The 26853-nt window shown below is 47.8% G+C and overlaps 1 protein-coding gene across 1 annotated transcript in view; it reads right to left on the reverse strand.

Moving 5' to 3' along the window:
- Nucleotides 1-26853, reverse strand: part of LOC147725867 (uncharacterized) — a 190736-nt gene that overhangs the window by 86680 nt on the left and 77203 nt on the right. The window contains exons 3-4 of the mRNA XM_086960012.1: nt 25260-25322; nt 7471-8643 (exon numbers count right to left, since the gene is read on the reverse strand). Coding sequence (XP_086816138.1) covers nt 7471-8643; nt 25260-25322 — 1236 coding nt within the window. The remainder of the gene's footprint in view (nt 1-7470; nt 8644-25259; nt 25323-26853) is intronic.

Genomic DNA, 26853 nt, shown 5'->3' on the forward strand with positions numbered 1-26853 from the left:
AACGGCAATCATTTAAAATAATACATCCTACCTGGCCCTCGTGTTAATGTGCATACTAACCAATGGCCACCACGCTTACCTTCCGGGGCGGCCACTGTTTGCAAACACACGTGTCCCGACTTAATGGTCATTATCCAATTAAGCTAAGCAATTTACGATCGAAATCCGACTATATAAGCCTCCGCCCCAGCTCCCTTCCTCACAATCACGGAAGCCACGGACAGAGGAGGAAGCACCACGAGGCTGGAGGTTTAGTAAGTACGGCATAGCCGATCAAGGATAGGCACAAAAACTTTGCTGTCCATATCGTTTTTCCCTCATTACAGAACAGATATAGAAAACCAATAGACATTTTCTTCCCTCTTGTTTTTCTTCCCATTTTTCTCCCCAACTGCAGTTGGACCTCCAATTACCCGTCTGTTCAGTTTTGGCTCATGGGGCACTGTCCCCCCCTTGCCTAGTATGTATATACCGCTTTGCACAAACTTTCCCATAATGTACTGAAGTGTGTATTTGATTATGTGTTGTCCTTAGTTGAAACTACATACCCAGCAATATTTGTCTACAGATTCGATGAAAAACTGTTTACCTCCCATAGGTCATCCAGCAGCATCTGTATGTACTATGTATATTAGTCTTTCTTTCCACAAACTTTTTTTCACAGGTACCTTTAAGCGAAGCGCTTTGGGATCCGCGCACTTTTAACACCTGGTTCTTGTTTTTCAGGCATACAACCAAGTATACCAGTACTAGCAAGGGCTGTGTATTTATATAACAAATAAAATAAAATACACATTGATAGGAGTAAGTACCTTACAGTTTAGGGTACATACATGCACTTTGGCACAACATTTAGTGAGTGACAGGGGGATCTGACCCCGGTCCTGACGAAGGGGCATGGAGCCCCGAAACATGTTGACCCGCACAGGAAAGTTAGCCCACTAACTAGCTTAACCTTTCCGACATCACCTATTTTGATAATACCAGCCAGTGCCTAATAAATAATTTTTTCTTTACACTAGGCCAGGTATTTTTTAACATCACTATATCACCCCTGACCCTACTGACAATCACTCCCACTCACTCACATAGCACCTTCACTTAAAAGGTGCTCCGGCGTAGTCGCTTGTTGCAGCACTGCCCCGTTCGGCAGCCGAGCGGGAAGACCCCGATGATGAAGCATGACACCAAGGGCCCTTTTGGTGTGTGAGGGGTATTTTAACACATCAAGTGTATTCCAACACCAACAGGATGCACAATAACCTTCTCGGAGGTGGACCTTTGTGATTACAGTATCTCTGTTATAGTCATAATCTATTGAATAGTCCCGCTCATGTGCGGGGACCCCGGAGCAATCAAAAATAATCTCTTAACCTGTCTTCTGTGCAGTCCTGCATAGACACTTAAGAGAGAATTAAAGACAAATAATGCAGCCTATACCTGCAAGGCTACACTGTCCAGTACTTCAACTAGAAATGCAAAGAATATTCCACCAATATCATATTCAACACAGTCTGCCAAGTTTCACCCATAGAGAAACTTCCCCTTCACAAAATCCTTGGAATGATAGAGAGGAAGGGAAGGACAGACAAGCCCCCCATAGGCTGGCATTGTGTGGCTTAAAAACGGATATTGTGCCTTTAAGAAAACTTTCCAGCACTCTCTGTATCCCAAAATGCACAGCAAATCCCTCCACTTGCAGTTCTTTTTTCCGGCTCTGGAGCATTGAGCTCTCCCTTTTTGGGTATTTTGTCAATTTTTTTTGCACTTTTCAAGTGTTTAGAGTGTTTCACTCTACGTGTTTTTCCCCTTTCTTCCTTTTGCTGGTGTTTTCTGGTGAGTTTGGCCACTCTTTTGTCAGATATGTCTTCCTTATTTGACAAATGCCCTGAGTGTGCCATGAAGAAGGCCAAATCTGATCCACACAGGGTGTGTATCCTATGTCTCCCTTCTTCTCATGTCCCTGGGGAATGTGAGATCTGCCAGTAGTTCGCCAACAGGACCCTGAAGGACAGGGAGAAGACTCAGCTCCAAGGACTGGAGCAAAGAAGACAGCAAGGTCAAGGTGGGTCTGGGCATGGAGAGGCTTCTTCCTCTGCTCGTACTTCGGTCTCTGGGGGCTCCCCTGGAAAGAGAAGGTCATCCCTCTTGACTTTGGCGTTGAGAGGGATGACCACCGTCTGCTCCCCGTCTCCCTAGGGCTCTGGGTCAAAGCGACGTCGCCGTTCGACGTCGAGGGGAGTGATGTCGAGACCTCGGACCAGGTCGATGTTGAGGACCGCTTCGTCGTCGAGACCCCATCGACGTCGTGAAGGCTCTGGAAGGCACCAGCGCTTGCCGTCGAGGCGACACCACCGTTCGGTGACTACTCGACGTTCGACGTCGAGAAAGAGATCATTGACGTACAGAAGGAGATCATCGACGCCGAGAAGGAGATCATCGACGTCGAGAAGGAGATCATCGATGTCGAAGAGGAGGTCAGCGTCGAGGAGGAGAAAATCGGGGGCAATCTAAGGCCAGGTTGGAGTCCCAGGGCTCTGTAGTCAGCCTTTCCATGGCTTCCACGAGCCCACGGTCACTGTGGCTGATTTGCATATGGCAATGTCTGTACTGGGGTGGCTTGTTGAGCAAAAAACGATGGATTTAGGCCCAGATCTCTGTACTGGGGTGAATGTATGACATTGTTCTGAATTCGGTCCATCAACTGTTGTGTTTGCATTTGTCACCCCGAGTGGGATGGGTATGCTCGGACGTGAGTCCCGTGCTCTCCACGCCACTGGAGTCAAGCTATTCTGGCTGATGATGGCTGATAGCCAGAAACCGGTCCTAGGGTGCTTGATTCCGGTCCAGGGAAGACATGGCTTGGCAGCTCGGGCTGGACTGTTCCCAGGAGGCATAGGGTCAAGGCTGATTTGCATATGACCATGTCTGAACTGGTGTGGCTTGGTGAGCAAAAAACGATAAATTTAGGCCCAGATCTCTGTACTGGGGTGAATGTATGACATTGTTCTGCATTATGTACATCAACTGTTGTTTTTGGACTAATGTAACCTAAGCATATATAAGGCCCCTGTTTTCTGTATTCCTTAGAATGCCTCCTACAGTTGCCTGAGGGTACTGTGTGACGTAGTTCCCCTCATCTGAGGTCAATAAATATGTTTTCTTTATATTACAGCTTCTGTGCCAATCTCTTCTTTGTTGGTTTAAAGGAACCAGGTGTATCTGTGAATCCTTTAGGAGGTTTATACTTCTTCATGATGGTCACTGTAGGAAGCTTTGGACACCCAAACAACCGTGTTTTTATAGGCAGTCTCCAAAAGCGTAATGTTATTTACTTAAGACCACATTGGTCAGCAGGATTCATTTCTTAAACACTTGTGCCTTCTGGTAGCAGATATTGCATCAAGTATAGCACCTGAGGCCCGTGTTTAAGATGAGCTGTTCAGCTGTGTTGGAGTTATTATTGAGATATTTAGGCGGCCAGACATTACAGTAACATAGGGTCTGTAACTTTAACTGATGCTATTCCAAGTACCAGCATCAGTCAGTACCACCACAGCAAAACTCTACAGCGCCACAGCGTTAATCAGCATCACCACAGCAAATCAACACCCCCACAGCATCACTCAGGGCCACCACAGCATCACTCAGGACCAGCACAAAATCACTCAATGCCACCACAGCATCAGTCAGCACCACCACAGTGTCACTCAGCACCACCACAGCATCACTCAGCACCACCACATCATCAATCAGGGCTACTACAACATCAGTCAACAGCACCACAGCATCAGTCAGCAGAACTACATCATCACTCAGCACCACCACAACATCTCTTAGGGCCATCACAGCATTGCTCACCTTCACCACAGCATCACTTAACACCACCACAGTATCACTCAGGAACACCACAGCAACACTCAGTACCACCACAGCATCACTATGTGCTACCACAGCATCACTCTGCAGCTCCACAGCATCAATCAGCATCACCACATCATCAGTCGGAGCAACCACAGCATCACTCAGGGCCACCACAGCATCACCCAGGGCCACCACAGCATCACTCAGGGCCAGCACAGCATCACTCAATGCCACTGCTGCATAACTCAGGGCCCGCACAGCATCACTCAGCGACACCACAGCATCACTCAACGACACCACAGCATCCCTCAGTGCTTCTTACACTTTTTAATTAAAACTTCTCAACATGCTTCACAGCAGCCACACTTCTCTACAGCACAGCTTAGGAACATTGGCAAAGTCAATAGCTCTACCTAAGCATTTAAAAGGCACACCAATGCATGGCCAATAGGTCTCGCCTTTGTGACATTGTAAGTGTTTAGTTATCCAGCACAATATCCTTCATTAAACAACATCAAGTGATGCATGGCTAAACACTTATAAGATCCCAAAAGCGAGACCTATTGGCTATGCCAATGCTTGTTTATTTTTGATTAGAGGTGGCAATTCATGAGGGCCCTTGAAACATATCTGCGCCAATGACCGGGTGCAACCAGCACGTTTCACAGCAGTTGGTCGAAAACAAGCGCCATCTTGCACTGGTCAGGCTGTGTAAATGCCAGTTCAATATTTTCGCAGTTGTGCTTGGTCTATGGGAAGCCCAGGTGCTTCCTGGAGGCAGCGGTGCAATATTGTGCATGGTCCTGTGGTGTGTGCAGTGTGCTGCGCTTTTTGTCAGGGGCAGTCTTGGGGGCAGATTCTCCAAGGCTTCGCACTGGTGCAAAGTCATGAAAAGCCGCACAAAGTCTTGGAAGGGTATTTACGTTTAAGCAAAAAAGTCATTTTGCTCCGGAAAGCTGCCCTTTTCCTGGTGCAAATAGCAGCTTCTGCAGCTTTGCACCACCGTGCGCCAAGGGGGTGTAAATGTGAGGAAGTCGGGTAGATGAGTGCAAGCATCCTTAGTGTGCGACTCAAGACCCCATATACTAAGCTAGACAGACAGGGCTTTGTGTCAAACAGCAACACTTGCTTGAAACAGGCTCTTGTAAGGATACATGTGTTCACTTCTCCAAACATGCCACACATTGCATGCGTGCTGCACTCTAGAGCACATCTCCAGTGTGTGTCATGTTTCAGAATTTGTCGAGACATAAGACTTGGTATAGTGAGGATAGGCTCCCAGTACAAATCCCACACTGGACATCATATGGACACCCCTGCACATTGTGGCAAAAGGTGGGTGTGGTGTGAGCCAGCCTGTTTGGAAGGATTGGTCCCAGTACAAACCCTACACTAGACATCATGTGGACATGCTCTCTAAAGATACGCCTCCTAGAATCCGTAATTTAAGAGAAGGCCCTTGACTGGACCACGTCCTTCCTCTCCGGCAGAACCCAGAGCGTCCGCATCCCGCCCTTCCGATCTGAGGCCACCGACATCATCTGCGGCGTCCCCAGGGCTCATCCCTCAGCCCAACGCTGTTCAACATCTACATGGCCCCCCTCGCACAAGTGGCCCACCAACACGACCTCTACATCTTCTCCTACGCCGATGACACCCAGCTCATCCTCTCCCTCACCAAGGACCCGCACAATGCCAAAACCAACCTCCACAAGGGAATGAAGGCCATCGCCGACTGGATGCAGAACAGCCGTCTGAAGCTAAACTCCGACAAGACGGAGATACTCATCCTCGGACCCACCTCCTCAGCCTGGGACAACTCGTGGTGGCCGACCACACTGGGAGCAGCACCGATACCCACCGACCATGCACGCAACCTAGGATTCATCCTCGACTCATCCCTTTCCATATCTAAACAGGTCAACGCCGTCTCCTCCTCCTGCTACAATACCCTCTGCATGCTCCGCAGGATTTACAAGTGGATCCCGACCAAAACAAGAAGAACGGTGTCACAGGAACTCGTCAGCGACTGGACTATGGCAACGCACTCTATGCATGAATCCCAGCCAAACACCTACGACGACTACAACCCATACAAAACGCCTCCGCCCGACTGATCGTCAACATCCCCCGCCGCAGCCACATCACCCTCCACCTGAGAGTCCTACACTGGCTCCCTGTCAACAAGAGGATCACCTTCAAGCTCCGCACCCACGCACACAAAGCACTCCACAACACCGGACAAGCCTACCTGAACAGCAGACTCAACTTCTACACCCCCTCCCGCCAGCTCCGCTCCGCCAGCCTTGCCCTCGCCACTGTCCCCCGCATCCAACAAACAACTTTCGGCGGCAGATGCTTCTCCTACCTCGCCGCCATGACCTGGAACACCCTCCCTACCCACCTACGGCAGACCCAAGACCTACTCGCCTTCAGAAAACTCCTCAAGACCTGGCTCTTCGAGCAGTAGCGGCACCCCTTCCCCTCAGCGCCTTGAGACCCTCAGGGGTGAGTAGTACGCTTTACAAGTACTCTGATTGATTGATTACCCCCTGTGCACGAGGTTACAAAGGTTGTGCATGGTGTGCAACAGCCTGTGCATGTGCCAGTCAGTGCCGGTGATGAGGGCAGCACCATTTGTAGCTCTGATGTTAACCAAGATCTTTTGATTTTACTAAAACTATTCACATAATGTATTTAATAATCTTGGCTGTCAGTGAACCCTGTTCATCCATCAGTCCATTATTGAGTCATGCACATTTCTCTTCTGTCCACTATAACCTACAGCATTTGCCAATGTGTCAGCCCACCTAAGCCACTGGCTGGCTTCACTGTCAGTGACAACATGGTGCCCATTCACAGAACCACATTCACACACAATGCACTTCCCTTAAGTGCCAGGGACTTCTATGGCAATGTCTGCTTTTTGAGACCAAAAACTGTGTGGTTTTTTTACATTTATTCTAGGTTTATGAGGGACCAGCAGGTTGTTCAAGAATACCATTTTGCAATTACCCGTGAAAAAGCTAAACAAGCATTGGCAAAGCCAAAAGGCTGGCTGCCAGATCTATTGGGTTTGCCAGTGCTTGTTACTAAATGTTTTTCTGCCTTGCTTTCTCCCCTTTGCACAGCACAACAACTTTGGCTACTGCACAGTGTTGCAATAAATATTAAAAAGTCTACTCTTGGTGTGAAGGACCCCATATTGCATGGCTCCTGTCTTCGATACATAAACTGCCGTCACCCGTCTACATATCGCAGACTGGGGTCAAGGCCTCTTCATGAAACCATTCACTGGAATGACTGGCAACCAGGTGATATTCCACTTGCAGAAGTAATCACAGTTTGCATTAGTGGGAAACACAGATTCCTCAAACAAACGAAAGAGAAATTAAGTTCTTAGCAATATCTAGTTTTTCCTGTGATCTGCTCCAACAGAAGAACCCTCACCCAGACAACTGTAAGCAAAACCATATGGAATAAAAGTAACTCAAGGAAGACAAGCAGTAGACTAGACTGAAATATCCCCATACAGTAAGACCGGGTCATGATGACACTGGTGGGAGTTTCTACCTGGCCTTGATTCCTATGAAACTGCAGGTTTACCTGGCGCTGCAGTGGCTGGAGCAAGCGGCGCCACACCTGTGGGCGTGCGTGAGAAGGCTGCACCTATACGGCAATTTATCCAATCAACTCTTGTCTGTATGGTCGAGTCAAACTTCTGCTTTTGAACAGTTACTGTCTCTTTGATCGCGTCTTGATCCTTGGAGATCCCTGTTTGTAATTTCTGGTGCTCCACCTGGAAGGTAGGATTTGATTGGTCCATGCTGATGAGCCTTCCCAAGGCGCTCACGCGGTCCATCAGGAAGCGCTGGGACACCTCGCAGTAGGTAGCTGAGATCATGTTGACTAGGAGGGCAATATCACTGACTTTGGCTGCTTGGTTGTATAACAAGTCCTTCACAGAGGCATCAGAGGGATAGCTGGGAATGCCCTGCACAGATCTAACCGTCTCCACCAAGTTACTGATGGACTGGTTGAGAAGATGGACAGCCGTGGAGTTCTTCATTGAAGGCACCTGCCCCATTGAATGCATGTAGACAGTGGTCAGGTTTTTTATGGAGTGCCTTCCGTATGCTGAAGATTTGTTTGAAGGCCCTGCTCTCACAGTTACATTCACTGAGGTATGGTTCAGGTCGCTTCTCACCATCTTGCTCGCCTTCCTTGAGTTCTTGTAAGCTTCCATCACTTCCTGCATAAGACGATTGGCTGATCTAAATCCTGCTCCAGCAGAATGAGCCAATGATGTGCATTCTCTGGATACACTGAGTAGTCTTTCTAGTTGACTTGGGAGCAGGGTGTTAGCTATTGAAGATCTCTGGAACAAAACCCACACAATGTTTACACTGACTTGTGGTATGGAGGCCGAAAGAAGCCTTATCTGGTCCATGTTTTTGTTTGCTGTGTTGAACGCAGACCAGGCAGCGTTGCTGACCTGCATCAAGGAAGCAGCAAAGGACTGTGGGTATTTCATGTATTTGAAGCCACCTGTCGGCGGCTGCAGGTTGATTGGAAAGTCTTCTTGGGCTGATGAGACCTTGGCCAGTTCTGCTATGATGGCGATGGAGCGCGGGGCGGCCACTAGGAACTCCTCTAATTTGGCGATAGGTGTCATCATCACCGCGGCATCCCCCATCACATCCTTGGCTGTGCGGACACCTTTGACCATCACACTGAGGTTAGCAGCTGCTTCTTTGCAATCCCGTTCCTTCCTGCTTCCTAGAGAAGAGTTCAAAGAATACACATTTTAATAATATCAAAGGAGTTTCCCATTATAAGACAATATGGTGAGAAACATCATAGATGAGGTCAAGAACGTTCAAGTAATGCACAAGGTGGACAAAATGGCAAGAGCTGGTACAAGACGAGTGGATACGCCACCCTGGGAAATATGTGACCCACCAAAGGCAGTGCAGTGGGCGGCTCTACTGAGTTACACCTACTGACAGAGGTCAAAGTGACCATCAGGAGATAAAAGACATAGCGCCAGCCATACGTCTCCTTCACCTCACCATCTTCAGCTGTTACAAGGCATAGAGCCTTCGTCCACTGAAGAGAGCTGTGCACTAGAACCCACCACCCTACAAGGCTCCAGCCTCGCTCTACTGAAGGCTGTCTTCCATGAAGCCACCTGGGTTACCACAAGGCACCTAATCACAACCCCCCCCTTGTAGAGGAAGTGGCCCTGTAGCAGGGATTCTGCTCCGACACAGAACTGTGCATAGAACATTGGAACCTCAGTGAATTAGGGTGAGCCAAAACTCACCTTAGTAGCCAAAATGCACTACCAGACTAGCAATCAGTGTCTCGTTGGTTCTTTCATACCCCCAATGATTAGACAACCCCGAACATGGAACTTAGAATACTTCAGGCAATGTGGATCAGATGAACACTCTTTCGTTATACTCGCATATCAGTCCAAAACAGGGAGTAAATGGAGACACGTGCATTTTTTAAATATTTATTTCTAATGTTGTGTTCTCAGGCGCAGTATCTTAGATAATACGAGCAGACATATTATGAGCAAAAAGATTATCAGCATAGCTACTATTCCATAAAATACAAAGGGAGAAAGCATGTTACAATGCTAATTGGAAACAGGCTAGATTATACATAGATCTCACCCGCCCTTGCTGGTAGGTTATTTTATATCTACAGAAGGTCTCTTGGGGTTACAAGGGCGGCCCCATACCTCTGGTCTTAGCAGAAGTGGATCACATCATTTTCTGCGCCAGCGCTCTGCATGCGAATGTTCTCCAAGTGTGTGTAATCATGCCTACGCAGTGCATTATTAAACACGCCAAAATCAGAGGTGGCCACAGCTGCATATATGTTATGTCTAGAAAGTGCGCTGATCAGTCCGAACAACAACCACTGTGTTGAAATAACCTTGAAGGCCTCGGCACTCACTGTTCAGACAAAGCTTACCAAGCAAGGCTGCTACTATAGGAAAACTTATTATTCTCGGTGAAGCAAAACAGTCTGCTAGACTCTAAAGATTTATAATAATGTGTGCCGTTTGCAAAGGCAGCAGAAAGGAAAAATGGCGTTCAAACTTCTAATAAGCTCATGTCAACTTAATCAAGGATCATCCTCATGACAGCCCTCCCTTCCAGACTGCATAGAAAGACTCACTGCATCAGGCTATGTTGTGGCCAGTCTGTGGTTTTTTAGAGTTAACACACTCAACCCTTCCCTGCCTGGATGAGGATCAAGAGGGTGACCAAGGAAAGACCCAAGAAGCATTCTCCATCTGTGCCCCGTGCTCTAGAAAGACCCTTCTTTAACGACACAACTAATCACGGCCTGGCTAGGAATCAAGAGTATGATCCAGGAAAGACCCCCAAAAAGAAGCATTCTCCATTTGTATTCCCATGCTCTAGAAAGAATCTCTCCTAAGGCTAAATGCGCACAACTCGTCACTGCGCTGCTGGGGATCAAGAAGGTGACTTAGGAACGACCTCAAACAAGCAGCATTCTCCATCTGTGCCCCCGTGCTCTAGAAAGACCCTCGCCCATCTCTAGAACCCTTCTTGGTCTTTTACTTCAGAAAATACACCAAGATGTTCTTATTCTTGTGCAACTCACCAACTGCAGGCTCCATAAACCTTCCCAATTAACAGGACACCTAGCCATACCGAGGACCCATTATGGTCCTGCACCAGGAGATGAAACCAAAAACGAACCAATGGAGTCACTGGATAAAACACATCATATTGACCCCAGAAAGTCCCGCGTAAGCTGGTCTGTTGTCGGGAGGGGCACATGGGATAGTGCCATACCCATAACTGGTCCCAGCATGTGGGTCTGCTGCGGCGCCTAAACAAAAAGTCAGAAATATGACTATAACTCTCTTCAGCTGACAAAATGTACCACTAAAATCACTGAACAAGAGTCAAAGTACAGAAGTTAAACCGTTATTGTCTCTCTGAAATATTTACTAAATATTTCTAGACATCTGAGTGCACAACCTGTCTGCAGGAGGGAGGGGGTCAATGTTACAATTAGGGGGAAGGGTTAGGGATAAGACCAGGTTTAGTGTAAGGATTGAGGACTAGCGTTAAGATTAGGATAAATCAGGGGGTGGGGTTCACAGTTGCATTAGGATTACAGGTAGGATTAGTGTTTGGGTGAGAATGAGGGATGGTTTTCAGGACAGGTCAGGCGATTTCTAATTTAAGTAATAGGATCAAGGGTTAGAGACAGGGATAGAGTTATTGTCTAGGTGGGGTGGGTGTCAGGATAAGGGATGGAGTTAGAGTAGGATCCATATTGGACATATTGAACTTTTTATTATATTATATTGTGTTTGTGTTTGTAATTGTAATTTGGATAACTTTCATTGACTCTGCAGAGGGACCAGGGCCGCATTTGAGCTGCACTCGTAGCCCACACTGAAGGGTTACAGAGAAGATGAAAATGTCTTTGGCCACAGAAAGCAAAAAGCTCCTCTCATAAAAGCAGGGGTCCTCCAAGCCAGATATTCTCAGCTTGGTGCATCAAGGCGGTGGGCTGGTGGCTCTTATGGGGTGCAACAAGGCGGCAGTGAGCGTGCCTGCTAGGTGCAAGGGCTGTCCTTTAGGCACCGGGTTTTGGAACACTTTTCTGAAGGTGAACAACCTTTACAACGCAACTTTTACCACGCAGTGCCTTTACAACGCGGTATTTACAATGCAAACCATTACAACCCATTGCGCTGGGGGGCGCTCTAGGATAGGGAATACGTTTAATTTACTATCCAACACCTTCCCTAGTGTCCACGGGGACTGGTGTTGGAATAGTAAATTAAACTTTCCACTATCCAGAACCCCAAAGCGCTATGCGTTGTAAAGGTTTTAGTTGTAAAAACTGCGTTGTAACGGCATGCGTGGTAAAAGCATGCGTTGTAATGTCATACATCCTTTTCTGAAGTCTCTTGTACTTTCACAAAAGTCCAACACACATCTAGAAGCTCATGTATCTGGAGTGTCAAATTTAGTAACTCCCCAACAGTGATTGCTCCTTGCTCCTGTCTCCCCAACAGTGATTGTCCCTTGCTCTGGTGTCGCCTCAATGATTGCCCCTTGTCCCTGTCTCCACACAGGGATTGCCCCTTGCTCCTGTCTCCCTCACAGTGATTGCGCCTTGCTCCTGTCTCCACATAGGGCTTGCCCCTTGCCCTTGTCTCACTCACAGTGATGGCACCTTGCTCCTGTCTCCCCATAGTGATTACCGCTTGCTGCTGTCTCCCCACAGTGATTTCTCCTTGCTCATGTCTGCCCTCAGTGATTGCCCCTTGTTCCCATCTTCCCTAGTGATTGCCCCTTGCTCCTATCTCTCCCTCAGTAATTGCCCCTTTCTCCTGTCTTCCTAACAGTGATTGCCCCTTGCTCCTGTCACCCTCATAGTGATGGCCGCTTGCTACTGTCTCCCCACAGTGATTGACCCTTGCTCCTGTCACCCTCATAGTGATGGCCGCTTGCTACTGTCTCCCCACAGTGATTGACCCTTGCTCTTGTATCCCCTCAATAGATGCCCTTTGCTCACCACTGTGATTGCCCATTTACCATGTCTCCCCCATAGGGATTATCCCTTGCTGCTGTCTCCACACAGTGATTGCTGCTTGCTCCTGTCTCACCAAAGTGATTGCCACTTGCTGTTGATTCCCCTCAATGATTGCCCCTTGTTTCTGTCTCCCCACAAAGTTTCCCCTTGCACCTGTCTGCTCATCAGTGATTCCCCCTTGCTCCTGTCTTTCAACAGTGACTGTCCCTTGCTCCTGTCTACCCTTTAGTGATTTCCCATTGCTCCTGTCTCTCTTACAGTGATTACCCCTTGCTCCTGTCTCCCTCACAGTGATTACCCCTTGTTCCTGTCTCCCCACAGTGACTGCCCCTTGCACCTGTTTCCCCATAGGGATTGCCCCTTGCGCCTGTCTCCCCACAGTGATTGCCCTTGCTCCTCTCTTCCCATAGTGATTGCCCCTTGCTCATGTCTCCCCACAGTGATTGCCCCTTGCTCATGTCTCCCCACAGTGATTGTCCCATGGTCCTGTCTTCCTAACAGTGATTGCCCCTTTGCTCCTGTCTCCCTTACAGTGAATGCCCCTTGCTCTTGTGTCCCCTCAATGATTGTCCCTTGCTCCTGTCACCCCACAGTGATTGCCCCTTGCTCCTGTCTTCCTCTGAGCGATTGCCCCTTGCTCCTGTCTCCCTCACAGTGATTGCCACTTGTTCTTGTGTCTCCTCAATTACTGCCCCTTGCTCCTGTCTCCCCACAGTGATTGGCCCTTGCTCCTGTCTCTCCCATAGTGATTACTCTGTGCTGCTGTCTCCCCACAGTGATTGTCCCTTTCTCCTGTCTACCGTTCATGGATTGCCCCTTGCTCCTGTCTCCCTCACAGTGATTTCCCCTTGCTCCTATCTCACCCACAGTGATTGCCCCTTGCTCCCGTTTTTTCACAGGGAGTGCCCTGTGCTCCTGTCTCCCACACAGTGATTGCAAATTGCTCCTGTCTCCCTGACAGTGATTGCCCCTTGCTCCTGTCTCCCCACAGTGATTGCGCCTTTGCTCCTGTCTCCCTCACACAGTGATGATCCCTTGCTGCTGTCTCTGCACACTGATTCCTCCGTGCTTCTTTCTCCCCCACAGTGTTTGCCCTTTGCTCTTGTGTCCCCTCAATGATTGCCCCATGCTCTAATACCCAACAGTGATTGCCCCTTTCTCCAGTCTCCCCATAGTGACTACCCCTTGCTGCTGTCTCCCCCCAGTGATTGCTTCTTGCTCCTGTCTCCCAATAGTGATTACCGCTTGCTGCTGCCTCCCCACAGTGATTTCTCCATGCTCCTGTCTGCCCTCAGTGATTGCCCCTTGCTCCTGTCTTCCCCAGTGATTGCCCCTTGCTCCTTTCTCTACCCCTCAGTGATGGCCCATTGCTTCTGTCTCCCTCATAGTTATGGCCGCTAGCTACTGTCTCCCCACAATGATGGCCCCTTTCTCTTGAGTCTCCTCAATGATTGCCCCTTGCTCCCCACAGTGATTGCCCCTTTATCCTTTCTCCCGATAGTGATTACCCCTTGCTGCTGTCTCCCCACCGTGATTGCTCATTGCTCCTGTCTGCCCTTTATTGATTGGACCTTGCTCCTGTTTTCCCACAGTGACTTACCCATGCTCCTGTCTACCCTTCAGTGATTGCCCATTGCTCCTGTCTCCCTTACAGTGATTACCCCTTGCTCCTGTCTTCTCACAGTGATTGCCCCTTGCTCCTGTCTCACCCATAGTGATTGTCTCTTGCTCCTGTTTTTTCATGGTGATTGCCCCTTGCTCCTTGCTCCTGTCTCCTGTCTCCCACACAGTGATTGCCCTTTGCTTCTGTCACCCTCACAGTGAGTGCCCCTTGCGCCTGTCTCCGCACAGTGATTGCCATTGCTCCTGTTTTCCCACAGTGATTGCCCCTTCCTCATGTCTCCCCACAGTGATTGCCCCTTACTCCTGTCTTCCTCACAGTGATTGCCCCTTGCTCCTGTCTCCCTTGCAGTGAGTGCCTCTTGCTCCTGTCTCTCTCATAGTGATTACCCCTTCCTCCTGTCTACCCACAGTGATTGCTCCTTGTGCCTGTCCCTCCACAGTGATTGCCCCTTCTTCCTGTCTCCCCAAAGTGTTTGCCCTTTGCTCCTGTCTACCTTGCAGTGATTGCCCCTTTGCTGCTGTCTCCCCACGGTGATTCCTCTTTGCTTCATTCTCCCCCACAGTGTTTGCCCTTTGCTCTTGTGTACCCTCAATGATTGCCCCATGCTCTTATCTCCCACAGTGATTGCCCCTTTCTCCTGTCTCTCCATAGTGATTGCTTCTTCCTCCTGTCTCCCCACAGTGATTTCTCCTTGCTCCTGTCTCCCCCAGTGATTGCCCCTTGCTCCTATCTCTCCCTTAGTGATTGCCCCTTGCTCCTGTATCCTTCACAGTGATTGCCCCTTGCTCTTGTGCCCCTGAATAATTGCCCCTTGCTCCCCACAGTGATTGCCCCGGTCTCCCCACACAGTGATTGCCCTTTGCTCTTGCGTCCCCTCAATGATTGCCCCATGCTCCTGTCTCCCAAAGTGATTGCCCCTTTCTAATGTCTCCCCATAGTGATTGCCCCTAGCACCTGTCTCCCACAGTGATTGCTGATAGATCCTGTCTCCTCCATAGTGATTATCCTGTTGTATAGCATTTTAGGACACTATTTTAATTTTCCCGATTCATGTCCTTATATAGGTATAAATCACCATACCCTTATATAGGCATACAAATCATAACCATATTTAGACATAGCTCATGCAGTCCAAATACGGCAGGGCTACTTACACTAGTTCCGAAAGTCCACAATGATTTATTGGAAAACTCGGCTCTAGCAGCTAGGGACTTCCCCTTGCTTGAATACTGACTTGTCCAAGAACTCATGGAGTTTTCAAAGAACTGAGACTCTTTGATGACCTTATTATATCCACCTTTATGTCAAAATCGGCACCTTCAAGGTATACATATGCCAACTCTTGTCATAGCAAACACACAGTGGTTTTGAGCAGTTTGACTATCTACTTGCCCGACGCATCCTGCTACAGCAAGTGCCGAAACAAACCGACCCTCCAGCAGACACACTGAGCGAGACACTGTCTTTTCTCTTGCTGAGAAATCCAGCTCCAGTGTTTCCAAGATACCCTTGCGGGTTGTTGGGAAATCGAGTACGGAGACTGACCTTCTTCATTCTAAAACCAAGGTACGGAGCTGATTAGACCCTTAGAGAAATCTTGGATAGATTCTTGACAAAAGAATACTAGATTTATGCTACACCTCACTTACTTCTTCCCTCGTACTAGATTTAGGTTAAGTACACTGGGGTAGGCGTATTTTAGAAGCACCAGTAGAGTACTTTTTATCCCTTGTTATTTATATATGTATTTATCTATCATCTAGGAACCATAAAATGCTCTTACAGTATTATTTTATCCTACTTTTTTTACAGTACGCATTATACTTTGCAACCAGTATTACGATTGTAGCAGTTCATTTCTTCTGCTTGAGAAAGAAGACTGTTCAATAAATACCCTTTAAGGGAAATGCCCGTCTATATACTTCTCTGCAAACTCTGGTGAAACGAAGCATGCACGAATGACTGTGTAAAATATCTATCTATTGTTTCCACGACTCTGAAGATCACTTTTATCTTGGGGAAACAAAATTGTCATGTATATGCGGTTGTCAGAATCTAAATCCCTTCTTGTGAACTTGAGAAAGTTTCCAGTGACCTCTGAGCTAGTTGGCACTCCCAATTAAGTCTAATATATTTCGATAGAGACCTAGTAGACAAAAGTCCTACGTCACATTTATAGGATATATTATTTCAATGCGCAAAGCCTATTGGAAATATAGGAACTACACTATAATCCCTTGCTGCTGTCTCCCCACAGTGTTTGTCCTTTCTCCAGTCTCCCCATCAGTGATTGCCGCTTGTTCCCGCCTCCCACAGTGATTGCTCCTTGCTCATTTCTCCCTCACAGTGATTACTCCTTGCTTCTGTTTCCCCACAGTGATTGCCCCTTGCGCCTGTCCCCCCAGAGTGATTGCCCCTTGCGCCTGCACCCCTCAGTGATTGCCCTGGCTCCTGTCTCCCCACAGTGATTTCCCTTGCTCCTGTATTCCCACAGTGATTGCCCCTTGCTCCTGTCTCCCCACAGTGATTGTCCCTTGCTCCTGACTTCTTCACAGTGATTGCCGCTTGCTCTTATCTCCCCACAGTGATTTCCCTTGCTCCTGACTTCTTCACAGTGATTGTCGCTTGCTCCTGTCTGCCCATCAGTGATTGCCCCTTACATCTGTCTCCCCTCAGTGATTGCCTCTTGCTCCTGTCTCCCACACAGTGATTGCCCCTTTCTCCTGTCTCCCACACACTGATTGCCCCTTGCTCCTGTCTCCCTCACAGTGATTGCCTGTTGCTCCTGTCTCCTCCTCAGTTATTGACCCTTCCTCTTGTCTCCCTCACAGTTATACCCCTTGATCCTGTCTGCCAATCAGTAATTGCCCTTTCTTTGCTCCTGTCTCCTCCACCGTTTTTCAAGGGGTCGGTACCAATATCACCAGTAGTAACTGTTTGGTGGAACCTGTGATACAATATGTGTTTCCAACCAAAGAGAGCTAGAAAGGGATTTCTGGGGCCCAGGGGGCAGAGTTACTCTGCCTGGCTCATTTCCTGTGGCTCAGATGAATGCCTTCCAATTAGGGACCTCTGTGGTGCCACGAGGCGTGGAGATGTTGCTTAAATCTATGCTGAGGAAATCCTTTGTCTGTGCACACATGAGCTTCCATATCTTCTCTGCACCGGGGTAGGTCATTCCTAGACAGGGGTAGTTCTCTTCTGGATTAGGGTAAATCTCATCCAGGGGAAGGCGGGGGAGGTAATTATCACCTGGAGGGGATAATGGGTCTCTAGATAGGGGCTAATCCTCTTCTGGACTAGGGTAAATCTCTTCTTCATTGGGGTGGGGGAGATAAATATCGCCGGGAGGGACAAAAGTACTCGCACTCTGGACAGGGGTAATTCCTGCTCAACTGGTAACAGAGGGGTATATACTGCAGGGCCAATAAGGGCCCCTCTCACTCTTTTAAGTTTTTGCACAATCGCCATGATTTTCCCTCGTTGAGTGGACAAGGAAATCTGGGGGTTTCTTCCTCTTTTCACTGATATTTCACCAGCAGCACACCTGGGTCTGCAGTCTTTCGGGGTGCGCACAGATTGTACCCCCAAAATTCCATTGTGGTAGTCTACTTCTCATTCATGCTGAGCTCTGAGGGGCTTGTGTTGGTGGGCAGGTGTAGGAAAGTGCCTCTTTTCTCATGGTCTGCCCCCAATGTTTCCTTGTGCATGGTGTGGTTTAGAGTGAAAGTGCACTGGGTCCCTGCTAACCAGGTTCTCAGTGACAGGTCTCTTTCCAAAAACTGTACCACTATTGGCACATTTCAACCGCCCCTATAAGCTCCAGCACAAATTTTGCCACCTTAGGGAGCCTTCCCCAATGACATGCATACTGCTGTTGCAGGCTGCTGGTCTTGGTGCAGAGAAAACCGAAGAGTCAACATGACACACTCCCCAATGCCCAAAGACACCACAGGAGGTATAGGTAAGTCACCCCTACTGCAGCCTTACTGTCCTAAGGCAGGGAGCACTGTATCTCATGTGTGGACATACCTGCATGAGCAAATATAACCCTACAATATCTAAGTCTATTCATGGGTACGGTAAGTGCCCAGGGAAGCCGTAGAGAGTACATGGCTGGATACTTGTCATTACGAGTTTCCTAACTCAATGATGGTTTCAGTGTACCCTAACATTTTTGCTACCACACATCTTGTCTTAAAAAATCTTCACTGATGCCAGTGTTGGATTTATTTAATAAATGCACACAGGGAGGGGATACCTTAGAGGGTCTCCAAACAATCTATTAAGACCTGGTGTGGCCTCTGACTAATTATCCAGCCTGCCATCCCCAGACATGTTTCTGACCTCATGGGGTGATAGCCTGCGCTCTCAGAGGCCAGGAACAAAGCCTGCTCTGGGCAGAGGAGCTTCAAAACCTCCCCAGGCCGGAATGGCCTTCTAAGGTGCGATGCTTCAAAGGTGAAGCTCCCTTTGAAATGCAACCCCGGGAATCTCCAGTAATGGAGAATGCCAGCCCCCCTGCCCTGCTCCCCTTTTAGTGGGAGGACAGGTGGGAAAATGAGTTAGATCAGGAGGTGTGCCCACATTCAGAAAGCACAGTCCCTAAGGTAGGGCAGCTGATGTGGACACCACTTTTCCAAATCGTCCTTCTTGTCTTGGCAAGAATAAGCCAACCATGGTCAGGGCTAAGCCCCCCTCCCAATGGAAGTGGTCGTAGGAGGGTGTAGTCACTCTAAAGGTAGATAGCCCATTGGCTATTACCTGGTACTACCTTTAACGCCCCAAAATGTAGCATTTGGGTGGCATTCCTTGGCCCAAAACTCAGATCCTGATGACCAAAGATGAAGGACACTGAAGAGCCGCATAGAGCAAGGAGAAGAGGACGGGTGACTGACCTGTTGCAAACTCTGCCAGCGCACCTGTTGTCCCCGACTCCTGACTCAAAAGCCAACTCATCCTGCATCTGTAATGCAGAAACCTGGGAGCCTGCCTGTCTTTGACAAAGAACCAGGAACTCCGGAATGGTGGAACCAGCCTGGTGCAAGTCGCAGGTCAAGTCCGAAACAACAACGAGAGCTCAGTGATGGGTCCATCAAGGTGGTGACCCACAGCAAAGTGGCAAGAGCACACCAAGAGTGGTAGTCAGCTCTCACGGACATTCAGAGCCCCTGCCTCTCCCCCAAGGGTTTCCAGCCTGTCCAGTCCCTTTCAACAGCATTTGCCGCAGCCAAGGTTTGTTGGTAGCTAGACTGGCCACCACTCCTTCAGTATCCGACTAGAGGGTACTCCACAGCACCCGTAGCCGATGTCGAAAACGATCCCGATCCTGTGTTTTTGTATCTCCTGTTTGGTAGCATCGACTGTGTACCAGAAACTGTCTTGGCATGACCTCCATTCATGAATGGACCAATGAGGTGCATCTTTGGTACACCCAGCCCCGGTGCCTTATATTTCCACGTGTCCCTTCATCCAGCATTCCTGGCCAAGGTATTTGAGAACTCCCTCTTCCACTCGGGTTTGGGACCCCAAAGACCCCTGCTCCCTAGGAGTAGAAACCAAATCCAACCCAATGTGCCCGTAGTCTCAAGTCTGGCAAAAGCCGGTGTGCTTTTACTTCCGACTGTGACAGAGTTTGATTGACGGTCCTGCCTGTCACCCGTTTCCCCCATTGCCTGCAATACTAAATTGTTTGACGGTGACGCAGGTTACCGCTGTGTATTCTGATCGATGGTCCTGCCCATCTACCAATCTCTCCTTTGCCTTCAATACCAAATTACTGCCTTGTATTCTACGTTGACTATCAAAGTAAATACTTGACTGTGTGAAGTAGTCTGCTGCAACGGTTTTCTCAGTGTCGTAGCAAGGTCAGGTGGTATCCGGTTCTGAAAATTTCTTGTCAACCCTGGCTTGACAAAATGGCACAAATATGGTTTAAAACACATATTTTTACAATTTTATCAACCCCCTCAGGGGTGCTCCGGGCCTGTAATTCTCTGTGATTGCTGCTGACTGCGTTTTTTGTACATTACTTCTGTATGCTTTGCCTGTTTTTAACATTAGCATTTCTTTTTAAATAACAATTCTGTTCTGAGCTTTTTAATCAATTTCGTCGACCCGTGGTGCCCGCCTGTTAGAGCGAGCCTGCCGTGCTCATGGTCAGCATTCCAGCTCTATTTTCCCTCTGGCGATGAAAACCACACAGTAGGCGCGCCAAAGGCGTCCCAAAGGCAAGCCCGTCAGCCCCGGACAGCGCTCAGTGCAGAACCCATGGTCTTTTTAGGTCCCTTGTATGCTCAAGAAAAAAACTATTTGAGTTCAGGAGAGGTGAGTGCTGTGCCCCAGATATTCTTCAAGCGTGGGCTATGCATAGGGATTTTAAGTGTACCGGATGTGATTATCGGCTCAACGCGGCAGTGGGTACTGTTAAGGGTGCCGAGGACGTAGTAAAGGCAAGGATGAGGGCAAAGGAGGAAGAGTCTGGAGTCCCAGTGACCTGTTTAGATGGTTCACAGACGTCCAGTGTGTGAAATGGTTTTTCAGGTAGAGGTGTCAGGATACTGCACGACCAGTCTCTTTACTGCATATTGCTAAATACTTGTTCATTAGTTAAACATGAATATCAGCTAGAGTGCTTGTTACAACTTTCTAATCCTGATATAGTCTTTCTGACTGAGACCTTGACTGACGAGTCCTCCGACCCTGACTGGAGCATTGCCCTCCCTTGAGGCTTTCTAGCGAAAAATGTGTTCAACAACAACTGAACTCACACATCACAAATTTCAATTTACTGAACATGCACCAATCGGGCTTCAGACCTGGCCATAGCAATGAAACAGCCATCCTACATATAGTAGACAACGCCCTCTCAGCTCTTGACCGCAATGAAACATGCCTGCTAGTCTTGCTTGACCTCTCTTCAACCTTCGATACGGTCAACCACGACAAACTGCTAAGAAGACTGGAAGACAGTATTGGCATCTCTGGCACAGTCCTTCTATGGTTCAAATCCTTTCTGCAAAATATAACACAATCATTCATGACCAGCAAGATCCTTTCCCCATCCTCTCCTAACCTACTAGGAGTAACTCAAGGCTCTACCTTGTCTCCCACTCTAATCAATTTTATATGTTGAACCACTCACTGATCTAGTCTAGCAGGCAAGCATCTCCTACCACATGTACACGGATGACACCCAACTCTACATCAAAATCACCTCCATTGAAGAGATAAAGTTCATGAATCTAGCTCTTGAAAAAAACGTACAATGGCTAACGACCAGCTTCCTCAAGTGAAATGCACAAAAAACTGAATTTCTCTAAATCTCCCCCCCCCCAATAACCCCCAAATAATAAAGGAATGGACCAGAATGATCACCGCCTTGAATTGCAACCCAACGTGGGTGGACTCCACAATATCACTTGGGGTCACTCCGGATAAGAATCTTAACATGCATGCTCACATTAACTTGATGGCTAAAAATGCCCGCTTTCACCTCAATTATCTAAGAAAAATGAAGCCTTTCATCGGGATCCCTGACCTCAAAACTGCAGTTCAGGCCTTAGTCATCTCAAGGCTGGAGTACGGGTGCTCCACCCTCTGGGCTTCCCAAAACCTCTACCACACCTCTAAAAGCCTGTCTCCACGCCGCAGCTAGACTCATTTCAGGATCAAGGAAATTCGATCACATAACGCCACACCTGAAGGCACTCAACTGGCTACACTATGAAGCCCGTATTCACTTAGGCCCACATGCATCAAGGGTTTTTGGAGTCGCAAACGGTGCGATTCCTTAAAATCGGCCGTTTGCGATTCCAAAAACCATTTTTGGAATGCATCATACTTTTTCAGAAATCGCAACATTTTTGCGATTTCTAAAAATGCGATTGCTTTCAAGAAATCGCAAATTTGCGATTTCTTAAAAGCAATGCATGATTAGTTTTAAAATTGCGAATTCGCAATTAGGGTGTCAAATTTACTGAGTGGTTGAACCACTCGGTAAATTTGCAAAAAGTGTTAAAAACGCAGCAAATGCATTTTTTAAACATTCATGTTACGGATACACATGTCCTTAGGAGATGTGTGTGTGCAACATGATGCGAAAACAACATTTCATGGGTGCAGGGGGGGTTCATTTGAACCCCCCTCACCACCCTTGAAATGCAATCAGGATTTGCAATTTTCAAAGTGCGAATTTGCACTTCCCATTGATCCCTATGGGCCTTTTGGCCCATAGGATCAATGTGAATTGTGAATTCGCACTTTGAAAATCGCATAATATTTGCGATTTGGTAGAAATTGCGATTTCTACCGAATCGCAAATAATTTGCGAAAATATTCATGTATCCCGTTTTGCGAATTCTAAAATGCGAATCGCTATTTTTCGCACTTTAGAACTCTCAAAATCCCGGGATGATGCATGTGGGCCTTAAAGATTGCTTGTATTACCCATAAGGCGTTACACCACAATAACCCACGGTACCTAGCCCAAAAACGTACTCTATCTGGAGGAAACAGACATTCCAGGAACACAGATAACATACTCCTGAAACCCGCAATGTTCAACACGACCAAAATCTCCAACAGAGCATTCTCTAGAGCGCGCCAAGAATCTGGAACTCACTTCTGCCATTCATCAGAAAAATCACCTCAATGTTCCTCTTCAAAAAGGAAGCTAAATCATTCCCGATGAGCAAACTCCTACCGTAAATTCCGCACACATACCAAGACAGCTTCAAACTCCATCTCAAAGATAAGACTTCTTCAATCATGATTTGACTCCCTATCGCAGAGCTGTTCTCTATTTCTGCCTTTATCCCCCGAACTTTATTATGTACTTGTTACTTATTTTGCGTTTCTTTTGATCGGTGTTGTTGATAACATTTTTCCTTTTTTCCCTGCTCACTTTGTAAAGCGCTCTGTTACCCTATCTTGGGTCTGGTTCGCGCTATAGAAAACTCTAAAAATAAAAATAAATAAAATAAAATGCTGTTCCGCGGAGACGGCCCTGATTATGGCCATGGAGGAGATATGCAAAGTGATAGACGGGGGGCAGAGCTGTTTTTACCCTTTTAGACCTACCAGCAGCATTTGGCACAGTAAACCACACGGTGTTAGTGCGCCAGCTGAAGGACGAGGGAATTGAGGGTACAGCTCTGGCCCTTCTCTCCTCCTTTCTAGCAGCACGATAGAAGAACATACACTGGGGCAGTCTACAATCTGACACCTTTCATATCCGTTGCGGAGTACCGCAGGGGTCAGCCCTGTCTCTCACTCTTTTTAACATGTATGTCACTCTGTTGGCCAGACTTGTTAGGAAGCATGGCGTTACCGTGGTCTTGTACTCTGATGACTCTCAGCTCATAATATCAGTGTTCAAACAGCCAGAGATCATTGCCAGTGGCTTTCATGCCTGTTTGACTGAGATTATGAGCTGGATGAGTCAAAACTTCCTTAAGATAAACACCGACAAGAAAGAGGTGCTGGAGTACGGCAAAGGCCAATCACTGTGGAGCCATACTTGGTGGCCGACATAGGCAGGTGAATGCCCTTGCCCTACCCCTAAGGTTAAGGACCTAGGAGTGATCTTTGATAATCAGCTCAACTTCTCGGCCCAGGTCAATCGTCTGACTTCCTCTTGCTTCTTCTTACTGAAGATCTTACGGAAGATCTTCCCTGTTATCCCGCCGGAGCTTCGTAAAACTGTAGTAGTAGCTCTTTTTATTTCAAAGCTAGACTACTGCAACGCTCTTTTCATGGGCATTGACAAGTCACAGAGGATGAAATTACAATCACTGCAAAACACGAAGGCACAATTGTTACTATATATTCCCAAAGGCCATTCCACCTCGGCGGGCATAAGGGCACTTCATTGGCTCCCTGTCCAGCAAAGAGTGGAATTTAAGGCCCTCTGTCTGGTGCAGAAGGCACTCGATGGAGGTGGTGAGTCGGAGATCCAGAAATTGTTCTCATGGTACACCCCCACTAGAACTCTTAGATCTACAAACACGGGTCTTATTCATACCCCTAAAATTCGTAGACCTAGATGGGGGGGGGTCAGAGACTATCATACTGTGCAGCTGAGCTATGGAACCAACTGCCGTCTACCATGAGACTTCAACCTAGCCGGCAGATTTTTAGTGAAACACTGAAGTCCTGGCTGTTTCCTTCAAAGTAAACTATCGGCTCCACAGCTCAATATTCCTCTGTACACACCTAGCGCCAAGACGACTCGGCATTCAAGCACTTTAAAAATGACTATCCTATCCTATCCTATGACACCTGGGGCAACTTACACCCCCCTTCCTATGCCACTGAGTTTTCTGCTGAATATTCGAAACACACTTGCCTAATCGTACTGATTTTGGTGCCTTAAATATTTTTATAAAGATACTTGTTATTTTTACAAATTGGTCACAGATTTATTCTTGAGTGTGTGTGTCATTTATTGCCCCTGTGAATACAAGAAAATGCTTGGCACTACCCTCTGATAAGCCTAGCTGCTCGCCCACACTACCACAAATAGAGCGTTAGTATTATCTACTTTTGCCTCTGTGTAACGCTCTTGGACTCACGCTCATGCTCTCTGCACAGTGCACTTCGGTGCGCTATATAGAGAGCCGGCTTCCTACAGCAGGCGTGCACCAGCCCTCGTGTGTACAGGTCAGCCAGTTCGGCTGCCTGAGTCTCAATCTTTCCCGCCAGTGCTGTGGCTGTGTGGCATGTTACATGCGTGTTGCGTGGTTAGGAGACATTGTAGAGGGTGAATGGTGACCTATGAGACCCCATTTCCAAGAATACCAAGCCCACCCCTCGGAGCCCCAGCTTCAGAGGTTTCAGCATCACAGGGGGCGGGGCCAGGTCCAGATGTGTTGCACATTATAGGATACAAGAAACAATGTGCAAAACTGTTGGATTCAGATACATTAAAGTTGCTGTGAGTCGAGAGACCATGAGCCATCAACCTTCTGAGGCAGAAGCAAGCACAGGCACTACAAGTCCCCTTACAGAACTAAACTCCCAGAGGTCCAGAGGTACCGGCGCCATCTTGGGTTGGGTTTCTACGTTGATGGGGCCCCTCCCCAGGACGCTCTTCAACAGAGGTCTGCGGACAGAGCAGCACCCTGCAGGGAGCTCAGACGATGGACCACACCCGGGCAATACTCACCCTTGTGTCTTCTGGACACCTTCCCATCCAGGACTTTACTGTTGACATTTCTCTTCTCTAATCCTGCAGAGGAGAAAAAAGTTAAGTTATTGTTGAAGCACTCAACAGCATTTGGTGCAAAGGGGAAAAGCAGAACCTAGTGCCTGCGGCAAGTAAGAGTTAAATACTGATTCAAGGCGCTACTGGTAAAACAACTCGCAATTTGCACACTCCTTGGCGTGTAGACTCTTGTCATAACCTAACAACACTCCAATCTAGACTACAATGATGGCCAGAATGTAAAACAGTATTTGGATCTGAAGTAAAGTGGGTTCTGAAAGCCCTGGTTTTCCTTTCACTTTTAGACTTCAGGTTTTGACTTTTGCTTTGGCATGACCATCAGTGCTATAACCATCAGTGCTATCACAGATCCCTTTATAGAAAGTGTGTAGCCCGCCTGCAGCATCATTGTGAGAAGTGCTGTCCCAGAACCTTGGCCCCGCCCAGGGAGCCCCCCACCCGCCATGTCTCTGTGATCACTGGCCCCTCCCCCGGAAGTGCTGTCTAACATGCCCTCCTGCTCTCCCTTTCCTGGCCAGTTTCAGCGGACCAAGGACACAACCGTCCAACAGGGTCAGACTGGCCTGTTTACTTGTCTGGTGGCTGTTCTTTTACTGCTGGTTTCACTGATATTAACACAAACAGCACCTGCAGCAAGAACAAATGCATGCAGTCTCCCACACCTTGCAAAACATCTATGCAGCATGTCTTTAGAAGTTCACACCTGCCCAGGTTTGCAAACGTTGGGCACTTTTTGTAACTATTAGATTCGCTAATTGTGGCCACTTTTAATTTTCATTCCTGGGCCTATTTCTGTCCTAGTCCAACCCTCTTGCCCCCTCTCTCCAAGTGATGGTCGTTAAGCACTTACAGGGTCTACGGAAAGTGGGTCTGAGGCAGAACTGTGTGGGCGCCAGTGGACCTCAGTGCACCAGCAGCAACGCCTATACGAGGGGGTCGTAAATAGCGCTCCAAGGAGTGAACATGGAGCCCTCTTGTACAAGAGGCATCACTTTTTATGAGGCTCCGGAGGCACACTACTCTGCGCCACTTTCAGGGCCTCATAGATAGTAAGTAGTAAGACAGAGCAGCGCGCGTCTCTGCGTGGCCTTACACTGTGTCAAGGAGGTGTTCCATTGAGGTGGATTTTCACACTCAGCACCCAAGGGTTTTGACTCTGCCCCAGACTTACAACATTGCGTAAACTTAGGGCAGCGCCAGAAACATACATCTCCCCAGAGCAGATGTAACAAGGACAAAATGTTTACATTTCTCCTCGATGTTTCCTCTTTCTGTGCATGCTGCATTCTGCAGCATGCACAGAATGGGGGAAATGCCTCTCGGGGTTCGTTTTTATTTATTTTATTTATTTATTTATTTATGCATTTTTATATAGCGAGGGCTTTACCCGAAGGTGTCAGAGCGCTTCACATAAGGAACAGAAATGAAACATAATGAGAAACATTACAAAACAGATTTCAAACGCATACGTTACAGTACATAAGGTAATGGTGACAATTGTGAGCAAACAAAATACATGAGGTAGTAAAAAGTG

The sequence above is a fragment of the Lissotriton vulgaris genome, chromosome 3_1 (genome assembly GCF_964263255.1).
Source record: "Lissotriton vulgaris chromosome 3_1, aLisVul1.2, whole genome shotgun sequence".
NCBI lineage: Eukaryota > Metazoa > Chordata > Amphibia > Caudata > Salamandridae > Lissotriton > Lissotriton vulgaris.